At 38.4% G+C, this 14,504-nt stretch overlaps 1 protein-coding gene across 1 annotated transcript in view; it reads right to left on the bottom strand.

The window, feature by feature from the left end:
- Nucleotides 1–14,504, bottom strand: part of TM9SF2 (transmembrane 9 superfamily member 2) — a 72,664-nt gene that overhangs the window by 10,762 nt on the left and 47,398 nt on the right. The window contains exons 10-12 of the mRNA XM_049867212.1: nt 9,376–9,508; nt 8,634–8,753; nt 5,442–5,499 (exon numbers count right to left, since the gene is read on the bottom strand). Coding sequence (XP_049723169.1) covers nt 5,442–5,499; nt 8,634–8,753; nt 9,376–9,508 — 311 coding nt within the window. The remainder of the gene's footprint in view (nt 1–5,441; nt 5,500–8,633; nt 8,754–9,375; nt 9,509–14,504) is intronic.

The following is a 14,504-nucleotide window of genomic DNA, read 5'->3' as shown; positions in this document are numbered from 1 at the left end:
TACAATTTGAAAGAAAATGCCAATAAGAAGTAGACGAAAACCTGCTTTCGGGGAAAATCCCTTCGGCTCCTGCCTCTCCATACTCACCGGCTCTGGCATTACATGCATGGTCCCTGTCGCTGACCTAAGCTATAGTCATGGCCTAACTGGTCTCCTACTGCTCTCTCCCACCACCAAACCAGCCTCTACACGCATCCGAAGTGCTACTACTTCGAATACTGAGTAACACCTGGGTCCACAGGATGAGCCCTTTTATACAGGAAGAAGGGAAAGGAGGCTGAGAGTAGAAAGGGAGGGTCACCAAGCACAAACACTGATTCCTCAAGGTGACTTCTATCACTGCCTAGTGAAAGAAAAGCAAAAGAACTGAGAAATCATAGTTTAGAAATGTTTCTTCACTAAAGATAATTAAGGTATTAATTTAAGTTAAAAAATACTAAATAGCCAGCCAGAGGGGGAAAGGTATACCATTGTTAATTTGTTCTCTATAAGCCATAGGTAAGTGAGTAACATCTCTGAAAATTCACAAGGATAATTCTTTCCAATTACGAAAGCTTTTATTTTATGGACCTAGAGAAGAATACTTCTTGCCAGTATAGCTAAACTCAAAGCCAATTGATTGAAGATGTAAAGCACCTACAAGAGAACCTACATTTAAGAGGCAGATGGTTCAAAAATGACCTCTCCATTTTTCACCAGTAACGGGCCTGGTTTCTAATACCAGACATTCACTAAATGCTTTATAATATCATCTACTAACACTATGAGAGAGGTACTAATATTGCCCCTATTTCAAAGATACGTGACAGGTTAAGTAACTTGCCTACATCACAGAAACTGGAGGTGGCAGATCCTAGACTTAAACACAAGCTCTTAATCACTATACTACACCATCTCCCAAAAACATCCTGCAGAAGGTATTCTTTCAATACACGTTTACTGACTCTACTATGTGCAAGGCACTGCACAGCGCTTCAACACCAGACATAGGTTTCTGTTCTTAGGCCTTACACAGAAGCAATTCCAGTCCAGTCACTTGCAACACATGAAAATATACCGCATTGAATATTTTTTAAATTAGCAACTGGCCAGAAATCAAGGCATCTTTGATTTTATGTATGTTTTATGGCTATACTGTGGTAGCCATTAATCTCATGTAGCTATTAAGAACTTGAAATGTGGCTATTCTGAATTGAGATGTATATAAAATACATACCAAATTTTGAAGACTCAGTGAAAAGGAAAAAAAAAAAAAGGATGGAAAACATCTTACTATTAATAATTGTGGATTACAGGTTGAAATGGTAATATTTTGAATATATTGGTTAAATAAAGTATATTACTACAATTAATTTCACTTAGCCTTTTTTTTAAATTAATGGCTACCAGAAATATGTAAAGTACATCTCTGGCTTCTAATATATTTCTACAGAGAAGCCTCTGTATTTGTAGGGGCTCTAATATGAACACATCCATGTGCTTGTCCTTTAGCTTACCATCACATACACATAAACGTGTGTGTGTGTAAATGCCTCAACCCTAGGCTTCTGAAAGTGACCAAAGCTCTGGCTCTTCCTACAATACCTCCATTTGTCCCAAACCTACCCCTTTTCTCACTTTCTCAAGAACTTCACACATTCCCTCTTCCATTATCAAAGTTTTTCTCCTGAAAGATCACTTCCACTAGGATATAATCATGTTCTCTGATCCCACACTGGCCTCGAGCCACCACTCCATTACTCGGAGCTCCTTCCTGCCAAACTTTCATCTACTATTGTTTCTTAGTCACCTCGGGTTCACACTTTAAGAAAATGTTTGAAAATATTTAAAAAATGCAAACCCAGCTTTATCAAATCTTAACATCATGCCATATTTGATTCAAAACATTTTTTTCTTGAAGAAAACAGTGTAGCTACAGCTAAGGGCCATTGTGTAATCCTTCTTCCTTCCTATTTCACTCCTTTCTTCTCCAAAAATACCACTATCATGAACTTGGTATTTATTATACATACTCACAGAAGCTTTTCTGTAGGTTTTTAAAGTTTATATAAATATCATACTATACCTATCAATCTGCAACATGTTTTAAAAATCACTATGGTTTTAAGATTTATCCACATTGAAACATGTAGCTCTACTGCATTCATATTAACTGATGAAAAGTACTCCACCATGTAGTGTAACACAATTTATCCACTTTCCTGTTGATAGACACTAAAAAAACTAGGCTCCCTGAAATTTTTTTTTTCCCCCTATTGCAACAAACATTTTTCAACATAACTCTTTGAGCCCATGTGTTTCTAGGATATATATACAGAAGGTGGAATTGCTGAGTCATTACTAAAAAGGGCTATGCAAATTTAAAACTTTACTAGAAATTGCCAAATTGCTCTTCAGATCAGTTTTGTCTAACTTAAACTCCTACCAGCAGTTTAGGAAAGTTACCTTTTACATATCTTCATCGCACATGGAATTATGAAATTTGTTGCTGTAACTTGCCTTTCCTATTGACAACTGTTGCTGAGCATCCTGGGTCTGTTCGCTTTTTAGGTATCACATTCTTTGACCTCCTGGCTACACCCGCTGTGCATTTTTCATTTGGGTTTCATGTTTTTTTTTTTCAAAATCATATATGTGAATTGTTTGTATATTTCACCTACTAATTCCTTTGAAAATATTTTCTCCCCATCTGTGACTTTTTCTCAGCCCAAATATCTCAATGTACGTAGCTGATTTCCTCTGTTTCTTCTGAGTACATTTTAAAAAACACGGCTGTAATCAATTGTAATCACTTCCATATAGCCCAGTTTTTAATGTTATCGAATTCATCATTTTTTTCTTTATCCCTTGTATACCTTGCTTAAAAAAACTCCTATCCTGTGGTCACAAAGATCTAATACTCTTCTATATTTTCATCCAAGAGTCATGCCTGCCTCTTACACTTCGGCTTTAATCCATCTGGAACTGATTTTGTGTGTGTGATGCAGGAACAGCGTCATTTATTTAACAGTTCCTCTGCTTTGTGACACCACATGAAGCATGCTTCCATGTACACATGGTCTATCTCTGTGTTCTACACTCAGCAGCCACTGCACATCTCTAAGCCCCTTCACAGTACTTGGTCTTCTTATCAAGCAACAGAGTGAACTGGTGTCTATTGTTAATTAATAAGCTTTGTATGCTTTTCATATGGATCTGCATATTTGAGAGGCTATTTTGCCTACTGTGCAGGTTTTTTGTTGCTAATACTGCTGTGACCAGAGTCCTCCCCCACTCAAACATTTAATTGGTCATTGGTGGTGTTCAGGATCTTGGAATATTTAGCTGATATCCAGCCATTTTGACAAACTAGTATTAAATCTAAGTTTAACAGCTGAAATTCTTGGATGCTCTTTTATACAAATCATGTTATCTATAAATCTATAAATAATAACATTGTCTCTGCCTTTTTGAAACATATTCCTCTTATTTCTGTTTCATGCCTTACTGTGTTTAACAGAACTTAAATAACTTAAGCCATAAAAGCGATTTAATGGGAATGGCTCTAGTGTGTCACCATTATATGATGTTGGTTCTGAATTATAGACAAGAGTTTTTTCTTTTTTAATAAGGCAAGTATTTTTCTATCCATTAAAAAAAGAAAAAAAAATATATATGGAAACGGCTTTATGTTATCAAATGCCATTGTGTTGCACGTATTGCAATAATTATATACAGGTGTTTACTTATGTACAATTACATGAAGAGGCTTCCTATTATTAAATGATCCTTGCAATCCTAGGTGAACATCAATTCCTCTCTGTCCCTGGAATACTCAGGTTCTTAGATCTTTTTCTTTCTCTACTTACCTTCCCTACTGCTGTGAACACCTACTTTTAAGGGGGGATGAAGAAGATAAATCAGAGAAGAGCTGATCAGAGATGTAAAAGAAGAACCAGCATGGGATAATTTCTATGAAGCCCAAAAGGAAAGAGTTTCAAGGAGAAAGTATTCCAATGTTAGACAATGTCGAAAGGTAAAGACAAAGAAAATGGCTTCTAGATTTGAAAATGGGACCATCACCAGAAACCGCAGAAAAACGCTTCAGTGATACGGGAAAAAAGACAGATATATACTATAAATATATGTTGAAAAAATGAAAATTAAGGACTGTAGACTTTTTTTTTCCAAGGCATTTTATTGGGGATGGAAAGAAATGAGGTAGCACAAAAGGGATGATTGCTTATGGGAAGCTCTTTTTAGGGTTTGGGAGGCCTAAGCAATGGTTAAGTACTTAGCTGCTAACCGAAAGGCTGGCACTTCAAACCCACCCAGCAGCTCCACAGGAGAAAGACTTCATGATCTCCTCCTTTAAGGACGACAGCCTAGGAAACCTTATGGAGCAGGTCTACTCTGTCACATGGGGTCATTATGAGTCAGAATTGACTCGACAGCCAACAACAAGATGCATATTTGTAGGAATAAGATTAAACACACGAACAGAACAGAGAAAGGAGAAAGGGAAGAAAGGAGAAATGGAAGCTGGGAGAATGCCTGAACAACAAGATTCTGAAGGAACTTATGAGAGACAGTCTTGGTGAAGAGGGACACTTCTTGAGTCTACAGCAGAGGAAAGAAGACAAAGGATGTGGCTTGAGAAAAGCATAAAAACTTGAACAGAACACGAACGGCTGAGAGGCACGTGAATCTTCAGTGGAATAATCTGAGAGAATGTTTATACCAAACTTGTATAAAAATGTCACTTATCAGTCATTTCCAGCCAGAAAGCTCTTTCACTTTTGACCTGCAAAGTATACAGTCCTAGTATTCTAGATTTAACCTTTGGCTTTTTTTTTTTTTTTAAATATCACTGCTGACTGTTCAGGGGTTAGTTCTTGGCTGCTGGAAATCTGGGGGTTGAAGTGGGCTCTACTTCCAGGAGCAGAAGCACATCAGATACTTGGTATCAGAAGCTGTCCTTTAGAGGGCCAAGGGCTGTTTTTTTCAGTGGTGGTTTTTTTTTTTTTGTTTTCGGTTTATGTTCCTCTACTTAATGGAATGGACTCTAAAAAAATGATACTTTTGATAAAAATCTGAAAACATACACTTGCCTGAGCTAACTTCAGGTGAGGATTCCTTACTGTGATTAAGTCAAAAGCTTCAAATGTAGTCTTACATGACAACAGGTCAGCCTAACTACTGCAGACTAAGGAATACAAAGACGATTAAGAAAGGAATAAAAAAATTCTCATGTCTAAAAGGTGCTTTTCTCAGATAATGGGTGTAACAGCCATTCAACAAGTGTTTATTAAATATTTGCTTTTTATCCTTTTTTAAAATTAAATTCACTTTCTTAATTACATGGTTTAGAAACAGACAGAATTAAAGATTTAAGAAACAGATAATTCGGGGACTAAACTACGACTATCGTAAGAAAGTAATTACTGAAAAAATTCACTTACCCGGGACAAAGAAATGATGTTAATAAAACATTTGTTTTCCACTTCTCACCTCCAAAGGCTATGGAAGAAAACAAAAGTAGTGTAACTTACAGACTTTTCATTAAGCAAACCAAAAATCCACACTCCAAGTGGCATTCCATTAACTGTTATATACCCCTGGGTGCCCCGGCCTAAGAGATGATACCAGCCAATGATATGCTATTCCCTCATCAAGTGATCCAAACCAGGGATGTGCAGCGTCAAAGGTCTGCCCTGAGTAATCCTGCTTCAGCATAAAACAAGTTCAATTTATCAAAAGAAATTCATCTGAACCAGTTTTTCTTTTCTAATTTTTTAAACTTAAAACAAAACAAACCCCCTAAATTCTAAGCCAATAGGGGACTGGGTACAGAAAAAGCACAACGTGGATTCTGGTTTATCTTGTGGCCAGTTGCAGAATTTATTATAAAACTAGGAACCCCCAACCCTGATATGCAACACATTTACATATTCATAAAAGGTCTCAATCTTTAGGATTCCTCTAGCACTGCAGTGTAGTTTCTAGTAAATGGTAGTGATGGTGGGGAGATTAGCATGTCAGGTAAGGGGATTAAGAGTAGAAGGGTTATAGCCACGGGACAGAACAAATTTGCTTATGAACTTTAAAAATTCTACTTTGTCCTTTACCAATTTGTGTTTTTTTTTTATTTCATGTAAAAAAATTCGTTAAAAAAAAATCAAATACTGAAGGATATAGAGTAAAAAATGAAGGTACTCCCTCTGTTCCCAGTTTAAAAGTTAAGAGATGAAACTGGCTGAGATCTGAGAACAGCTTTGGTTTTTTAAAAAAAGTTTTTTTTTTTTTTAAAAACATAGTTTATAAGCAAATTTAAGTACCACTTAAAAAAAAAAAGGAAATGACAAAATTTCGTATATATATATACATACACATACATACACAACATGATTTGAATTCGTAGCATTACTGACAAAAAAATTGTGAAATTACCAATTCTGGGTTTAATACAATTCCAATCAAAACTTAAAAAATATCTTTTGAAACAGAAATGCTTCTATAAAATGAAGAATTTTTGTGACTGGGATCATGTGACAGACCCTCTCAGTGCTGTTCTAACACGCTGCTTAACCTGCCGCTGGGAGGTCTGAAGGATGCAGCAGAGGAGAGATGGCTGGGGTGGGCGGACAGTCCTGACTGGATCTAATACGTGTTAAAATACGCATGTAACTACCCTAATCCTATGTCTTTTAGTAAAGCATGAAAGAAAAATGAAAAAACCTCCCAAAATACTCAGAAATTAATACACTTGACACATAGTACTTCTCACGCTTAGGAAAGAAATGCATCTGGCAAAGTCTAGCCAATGTTCCTACCTGGGGCTGAAACCAGTAATTCCCACCTAAAGGTCACCTATGTAACCCTACTGGGTTTTACCTCAAATTTATTCAGAAAGCTGTGGGGAATCCCAGCTCTGTTGCATCTCCCTGGCACTTTAAATCACAGATTACCTATGGGACCATCTCAAGGGGCTTCAGCATTCCTAAAAAGGGAAGAATCTGGCATTCACTGACCCCGGTAAGGCTGCTTTCTATATCGTCTAATCACATCCCATCCTTACTCTGTGGCCCTGACCCTTTTTTTCATTGAACTTTATTTTATTTCAGAAAAGTAGAACACAAGAGATTGTAACTAATTATATTACAAAAGTAACTCACTCTAGGGCTCTTTTAAGCAGGGAGTTTACTTTAAATACAGACGATGTTTATAAATATTGATACAATTTTAAATATGACATCTCATATGTAAGAAAACATATACCTATATGTATTACCTGTTTTAGTTAGTAAATCAGCAACTGCTTGTTTGTATAGTTTTCTTCCTTTATTAGTCTACATATGCTTCAATGAAAATAACAAACCTAAGTTGTTCACCCAAACCCAGTAAGTCAAAACTTTTTTTTTTATTAACTTTTATTGAGCTTCAAGTGAATGTTTACAAATCAAGTCAGTCTGTCACATATAAGCTTATATACATCTTACTCCACACTCCCACTTGCTCTCCCCCTAATGAGTCAGCCCTTCCAGTCTCTCCTTTCGTGACAATTTTGCCAGCTTCCAACTCTCTCTATCCTCCCATCCCCCCTCCAGACAGGAGATGCCAACACAGTCTCAAGTGTCCACCTGATACAATTAGCTCACTCTTCATCAGCATCTCTCTCCTACCCACTCTCCAGTCCCTTTCATGTCTGATGAGTTGTCTTCGGGGATGGCTCCTGTCCTGTGCCAACAGAGGTTTGGGGACCATGACTGCCGGGATTCCTCTGGTCTCAGTCAGACCATTAAGTCTGGTCTTTTTAGGAGAATTTGGGGTCTGCATCCCACTGATCTCCTGTTCCCTCAGGGGTTCTCTGTTGCGCTCCCTGTCAGGGCAGTCATCGATTGTGGCCAGGCACCAACTAGTTGTTCTGGTCTCAGGATGATGCAGGCCTCTGGTTCATGTGGCCCTTTCTGTCTCTTGGGCTCTTAGTTGTCGTGTGGCCTTGGTGTTCTTCATTCTCCTTTGCTCCAGGTGGGTTGAGACCAATTGATGCATCTTAGATGGCCGCTTGTTAGCATTTAAGACCCCAGACGCCACATTTCAAAGTGGGATGCAGAATGTTTTCATAATAGAATTATTTTGCCAATTGACTTAGAAGTCCCCTTAAACCATGGTCCCCAAACCCCCGCCCTTGCTCCGCTGACCTTTGAAGCATTCATTTTATCCCGGAAACTTCTTTGCTTTTGGTCCAGTCCAATTGAGCTGACCTTCCATGTATTGAGTGTTGTCCTTCCCTTCAACTAAAGCAGTTCTTATCTACTAATTAATCAGTAAAAAACCCCCTCCCTCCCTCCCCTCCTTGTAACCACAAAAGTATGTGTTCTTCTCAGTTCAAAACTTTTTTAAACAAAAAAGAGGGAAGGAGTGGTGGATAAGCAATACCTAAATTTGCTTATTTCACTGCCAAAGGATTTTTGAAAAAATAAATCTAAGGATAGTTATTTGCTTCACAAAAGAAATCACCAATCAGGCTCCTTTAAAATAATGACACACACCTACTACAAACAGCTTTAATTATCCGGCACAAAGGTTCAGAGCCATTGATGTTACAAATCAGATGACTGATTTGAGACACAGCCAGGGTAGCTTTTACTTACACTTATAGAATCTGGCAGCAACATAACCCGCTGGAGTTCCGAGCAGCACCCATAAGACCACAGCACACGTCATCAGCGCACCTCTGTTGGCAGGTGACAAAAATCCCAAGCAAGCGAAAACTATAAAATAAGTAACTCAAAGTTATTGTAAATATATTACTGCCTCCTTTGTCGTGAAATGTTAGACGTGGCCTCTCAGGTTTCAAACAAGAAAATACAACTTCACGAAAACGTACACACTATGCTACCAGGCGGCAGGCCGGCTGAATCTTAGTGAAATTTAATGCGCTGTGTTCATCTGGTCACAGGCATGGCAAACTCCACTTGGGAAGTTGATCAGAGTTCCTAAGACCCCAGCTTTCTCTTCACTGGGGGAGGCTGACCAAATGCTTGAGAGGTTTTCAGCTTTTCTGAGATTCAAATACAGCTTTTAAAATGAATATGAATAAAATATATTCCCACTATGAATCATACTTTGCTTCTATTTAAAAATAACACTAGGTTCCTTTAGGGTGAAACATTCAAACTTGGGCTCTTTAGAACTAAACAAAGATATGAGGAGTCAGCCTCTGGGCATAGCTAACCCTTTCTCAGTCATTTATAGTCAAAGCACGCAGATTCTGAGAGCTGAAAGGACTTTTGGAAACTATCTAGCCTAGCTACCTCACTTTGGAAAACTTGTTTTCAAATAATTATTTAGAAAAAGTATTTTTTAACTTTTTAATTTTCACTTAACACTTACACAGAGTCACAAAAGTCATAATTAGAATTTGTGTCCCTGATCCTAGAAAGACGGAGAGCAGCATCCCTTTTCTTGGAGGACGGAAAATATCGCCGTGAACTAGTTTCCAGCCAAATTCTTCCTGAGCATCCTCCTAAAACCAGAATGAAATCAGTTTAATTTTCATGTGGAATCACCAAGACAACTAGACAGTTTGTTCACTGTTGAATATGTTGTTACAGAAAATTAAAGAAAAAACTTAAAAATGCTAACATCTATTTCAAATTTGATGTATAAAGCTTGACTTGGAGCTTTATATGTATTTCTTAAATTGTTTTTAAAGGAATATCATGTAGTAAGGTCTATAAATACAGCTACTGAGAAACTTTAAAAAGAAATATAAAGACAACACGATACTTACCTATTTCTATTTTAAGTCAAGCTTTCTGATCCAACTTGATTTAATTTTTAATTCCACTCTATCCTTTTCAGTCTACTTTTATTAATCTCAAAAATACACAAATGGTATTAGCTTTCATATTATACTTACTTTGCTAGTGCAATAGGCTTAGCTATAAAACCAAAAAAACCAAACCTGTTGCCATCGAGTCAATGCCGACTCATAGCGACCCTACAGGACAGAGTAGAACTGCCAACCTTTTGGTTAGCAGCCAAGTGCTTAAGCACTGTGCCACTAGGGCCCAAACTGCTTCCGTGCAGACACACACAGACGTTGTTAGCTGCTGCTGAGTTGGCTCCTGACTCGTGGTGACCCCAACCACATCTGGGTTGGACTACTGTGACCCATAGGGTTTTCACTGGCTGATTTTTCATAAGCAGTTCACCAGGCCTTTCTTCCTAGTCTGTTAGTCTGGAAGCTCTGCTGAAAGCTGTTCAGCATCATAGCAGCATGCAAATCTCCACTGATAGATGGGTGGTGGCTGTGCTTGAGGGGCACTGGCCAGGAATGCAACCCAGGCCTCCCTCATGAAAGACGAAAATTGTACCACTGAACCACCACTGCCCACAGACACATCTGCCCAATCAACATCTTCACTTGATGGTTTAAGAGACGTCTTGAAAAGAATCCACAACTGAACTGACTCTCTTTCCCCACTTCAACCTGCTCTTCCTACAGCCTCCCTCAATGGATATAAAATCTATCCTTCAGTTACTCAGGCCCCAAAACCTCACAGTCATCCTTGATTTGTCCCTTTCTTTCATACTTCGTGTACAACCCTTTAACAAATTTTACAGCTCTAGCTCCAAAATATACCCAGGACCCACCACTAGCCCCTGGTTCAATATACATTAAGCTGATCTGCTCCCGCCCTTATCCCTGTCAGTCAATTCTCAATACTTCAGCCAGATGGATCCTTTCAACATGTAAGTCAGACTATGTCGCTCCTCCTTCCAATCCAATGGCTTCCCTTTCTCCTCAGAGTAAAAACAAAAACACAGCTCTTACACAGCCCTACATGATGTGGAGCCTCACTACCTCTATGAGGTCACCTCCGACTCTCCATTGCCTGTGTTTATCACACTGCTCTAGTTACACTGCTCCTTCAAAGTTCCAGGTGTGCTGTCACCTTGGGGCCTCCACAGCTACTGCGACCCGCCCTGGAAAGCTCTCCCCTTTTGCAATGTGTGTACGGTTCACCCCTTCAGCTCCGCTGGGTTTCCGCTCAATGTCCCCTTGCACTGAGGCTGTCTCTGATGAAATGAAATCCACGACACGAGGTTTTCCTTACTCTGCTTTACCTTTCCGAGAATCTAACATGCTATATATTTACCAGCTGTTTACTATCTATGCCCTCCCACTAGAGAACAGGGAGTCTGTCTGTTTTGTACGAGGCAGTATCTTCAGTACCTAGAACAGGCACTCAAATATTTCTTCTATGAAAACCACTTCTAAATCATTGCAAATTCTTAGGAGTTTATTCTAAGGCAGAGGCAGTTAAAAGATGAGAAAGCGGTGGTCAACAGGGTCGTTCCAACAGCAGAATGGATGACATGGAGCCACCTGGGATGACTTGAAATAGGAGACGAAGATTTTTGCCGCGACTTGGAAACTGCTACTCTAAACTACTGCTGCATTAAGACACCTGACCAGGGCATGCTGATATTTATTTAATTTACAAAATGAAAGCTCTTTATTTTCTAACAATAAAAACAGTACATGCTCCTTGTAAAATAAAATTTAAATGATGAAGAAATGTACAAAGAAGAATATAAAATCCAAGCTCTGTAATGATTCAAGATCGATTCGTCCAGACCTTTGTGGGAACTTCTTTCTCTGCTACAAAAAAGAAATGCTGTAATATTGTTCTAAAACTTGTTTTCGCATTTACTGTGTTGTAAACATGTTTCCATGTAAATATGCACATCTTTTTACATGTCTGGCTACCGTTTATAATGATCACTTCCAACCCAGACCTTGCTCTTATACTACTGGATCCTTGTTATCTCTTCACTTGCTAACAGCTATACTGCTGTCTCACTAACATCTTACACTTGTGTCCAAAAATTCATCTGGCCTCCCTCCAGGGCCTAGTTCTTCTTCATTATTTCCCATCTTAGTAAATGGAACAACCATCAACCTGGTGGCTTAAGTCAGAAACCTGGCTGGGGTCATTCACTGGCTTTACTCTCTCTTCTGCCCTTTTTCCAGGGCCAACAAGTCAACCACCATTCCATACCATCTCCTGAACAGCCCCTGTATTTATCTGTCTACTTCCCTTCCACTCCACTTGTTTATGGCACTGTTCACTATTCACTTATTTTTTAATACACCAATCATGTAGCAATCACTTCTTTTATGACTTCTGGCTGTCATACTTGCAAAACTCCACTCACCTCCAAGATTTAAAGATAATTTCCCATGTTTTCTTCTAGTATTTTAGTGTGCCACATTTGCATTTAAATCATTAATGATTTTAATATAAGGAGTCAAGTTGGAATCTACCTTAATTACTTTCCAGATGGCCACCCACTTTGTCCCAATACCATCTGTCAAATAATCTGTCTTTTCTCTGCTGATACACCTTTGCTAAATTCCAAATTTCGACTCATTATTATTATATACAGAAAATGTTTATCTGGGATTTCTTCACTCACCCATCCTTCTAAATCTTCCTTTAGGATTGTTTTCCTTTCTCCTAAAGTATTTCTCTAGAAATTCCTTCAGTGAAGGTCTGTTTGTGGTCAACTGTTTTTGTTAGTCTGAAAAAGGTATTTTACCTCCATTCGTGAAAGATGAATTTTCTGGGTACGTGATTCCAGGTGAAGAGTTCATTTCTCTCACCAGTGTAAACACATTATTCTTGGGGCTCCCCTGTCAATCTGATTGTTATTCCTTTGCAGATGCTTGGCCTTTTTTTTTTCCCCTTCTGGCCAATTCTAAGATCCTCTCTTTGTCCCTGATGTTCTATGGTTTTACCACAACTGATCTACGTGTGAATTTTTTTTTCCTAATATTTATTATGCTTGGGATAAACTGTTCTTCCTTTATCTATGGAGTCTTATTTTTCACCTGTTCTGGAAATTTCTTAGCTGTTACTTTTTCACGTATTTTATACTCTGTAACTAATAATTCCAGTATCTGAAATCTTTGGGGGTCTAAATCCAGTTTAAATTTTGTGACTCTGACGGAAAGCTCATATTTAATTGATCTTAAATTGTAGGAATTCTGACAACTTAAATATGGTAGACTTTCCTTCTGAGGATTTCTACTTGACTCTGCTAAGAATCAGATGGCACGTACTGACCTAGAACCGTTCTGATCCCACTTCCAGAATCCAGTCTTCAAACAGGAGAGTGACGTTCAGCAACTTCACTACTGACCCAAGGCTTAGTCTCCCAAATGCATAAAGACTTGATCTAGACACCCACCCACGCGGTGACCCCAACATCTCATGCTTGCATTCTGTTTCCTGCTCTAGCCTCGGCTCACCTTTTCGGGGGCTGGGATGGAGAGGGGGTTCTTGGAGACCACTTTTACCTAGCATAAGCCCAGCAATGCATCAACAACTGTGGTACATCAATGACTGACTGACTTATTTATGCATTCATCTAACAAATATTTACTGAGCACCAACTATATGCTGGGCACTGTTTGAAATACTGGAGATACGACAGCACCTGGTCAGTGTTCAGGACGGTTGGAACAGAGGTCTGAGGGTGAGATTATCCAGGGTATTACAGGCATTATGAGGGCTCTGACTTTGGCTCTGAGTTAAACGGAAAGCCACTAGAGTGCTGTGATCAGGAATGATGTGATCTCACTCTGACTGTTATGCTGAAGAGACTGGAGGGAGGAAAAGAGAGGGAGCGAGAATGGAAGCAGGGCTGCCACAGGTCATATTCCATATGGTGTCTCCGTACAAATGAAGAAAAAAACTCCACTAACCTAGCAATTATTTGGAATAGCCAATTACGAACAGAGTATCTTGAAATTATTTTAATAAAATATTTAATAAGACTTATATCAGTAACATTTAATGTAACCAATAAAAATCATGAGGGAAAAAAAAGACAAGTAGAAATGCTTAAAGTTTATAAATGTTAACATATTCTTTTTCTAATTAGAACAGGATGGAAAGGTTGGGGGAAAAAGGCTGAAGAAACTGGGGAAAAGGAAATAATAAAAATCTGAGTTTCTGTTTTTTTTTTTACTGTGATTCTTGTGGAAATTTTTTTAGTTTGCTGCTATAAAATGAAAATATATAAAATGCATAACATTATGCAATTTATGATGTTTGAGAATAAATAAGACTGGGTTGTTAAATTGCTTTGAATATATCAAAAGGTTTGAAATGACTGAAAACTCAGTTAAAAGTAATTAAAAAAAATTACGTATACACACAAATAACTACTGCCTGGGAGATATTCTACTCAACTCCGCCATTTCACAAACTGGGTGTGTGTTGGCAATGGAGAACCTGACCAAGCTGGTGGCGCCTGAGTGAAGGAGGAGGACACAGTTTACACTACTCCTCTCCTGCACCAATCCACTGACACAGCTGAGATTATGAACAGTTCGGCTTTGAGAATTTGTTTCCTTCTCTAGGATGCTGCAATGATGAGATTTCTAGAGAACACGAATTCTTAAGTATCGCTTTCTTATTTGGAAAATGTGAATTCAAGATAAC

Source organism: Elephas maximus, chromosome 23 (genome assembly GCF_024166365.1).
Source record: "Elephas maximus indicus isolate mEleMax1 chromosome 23, mEleMax1 primary haplotype, whole genome shotgun sequence".
Taxonomy (NCBI): Eukaryota; Metazoa; Chordata; class Mammalia; order Proboscidea; family Elephantidae; genus Elephas; species Elephas maximus.
This window is presented reverse-complemented; position numbering and strand designations above follow the sequence as displayed.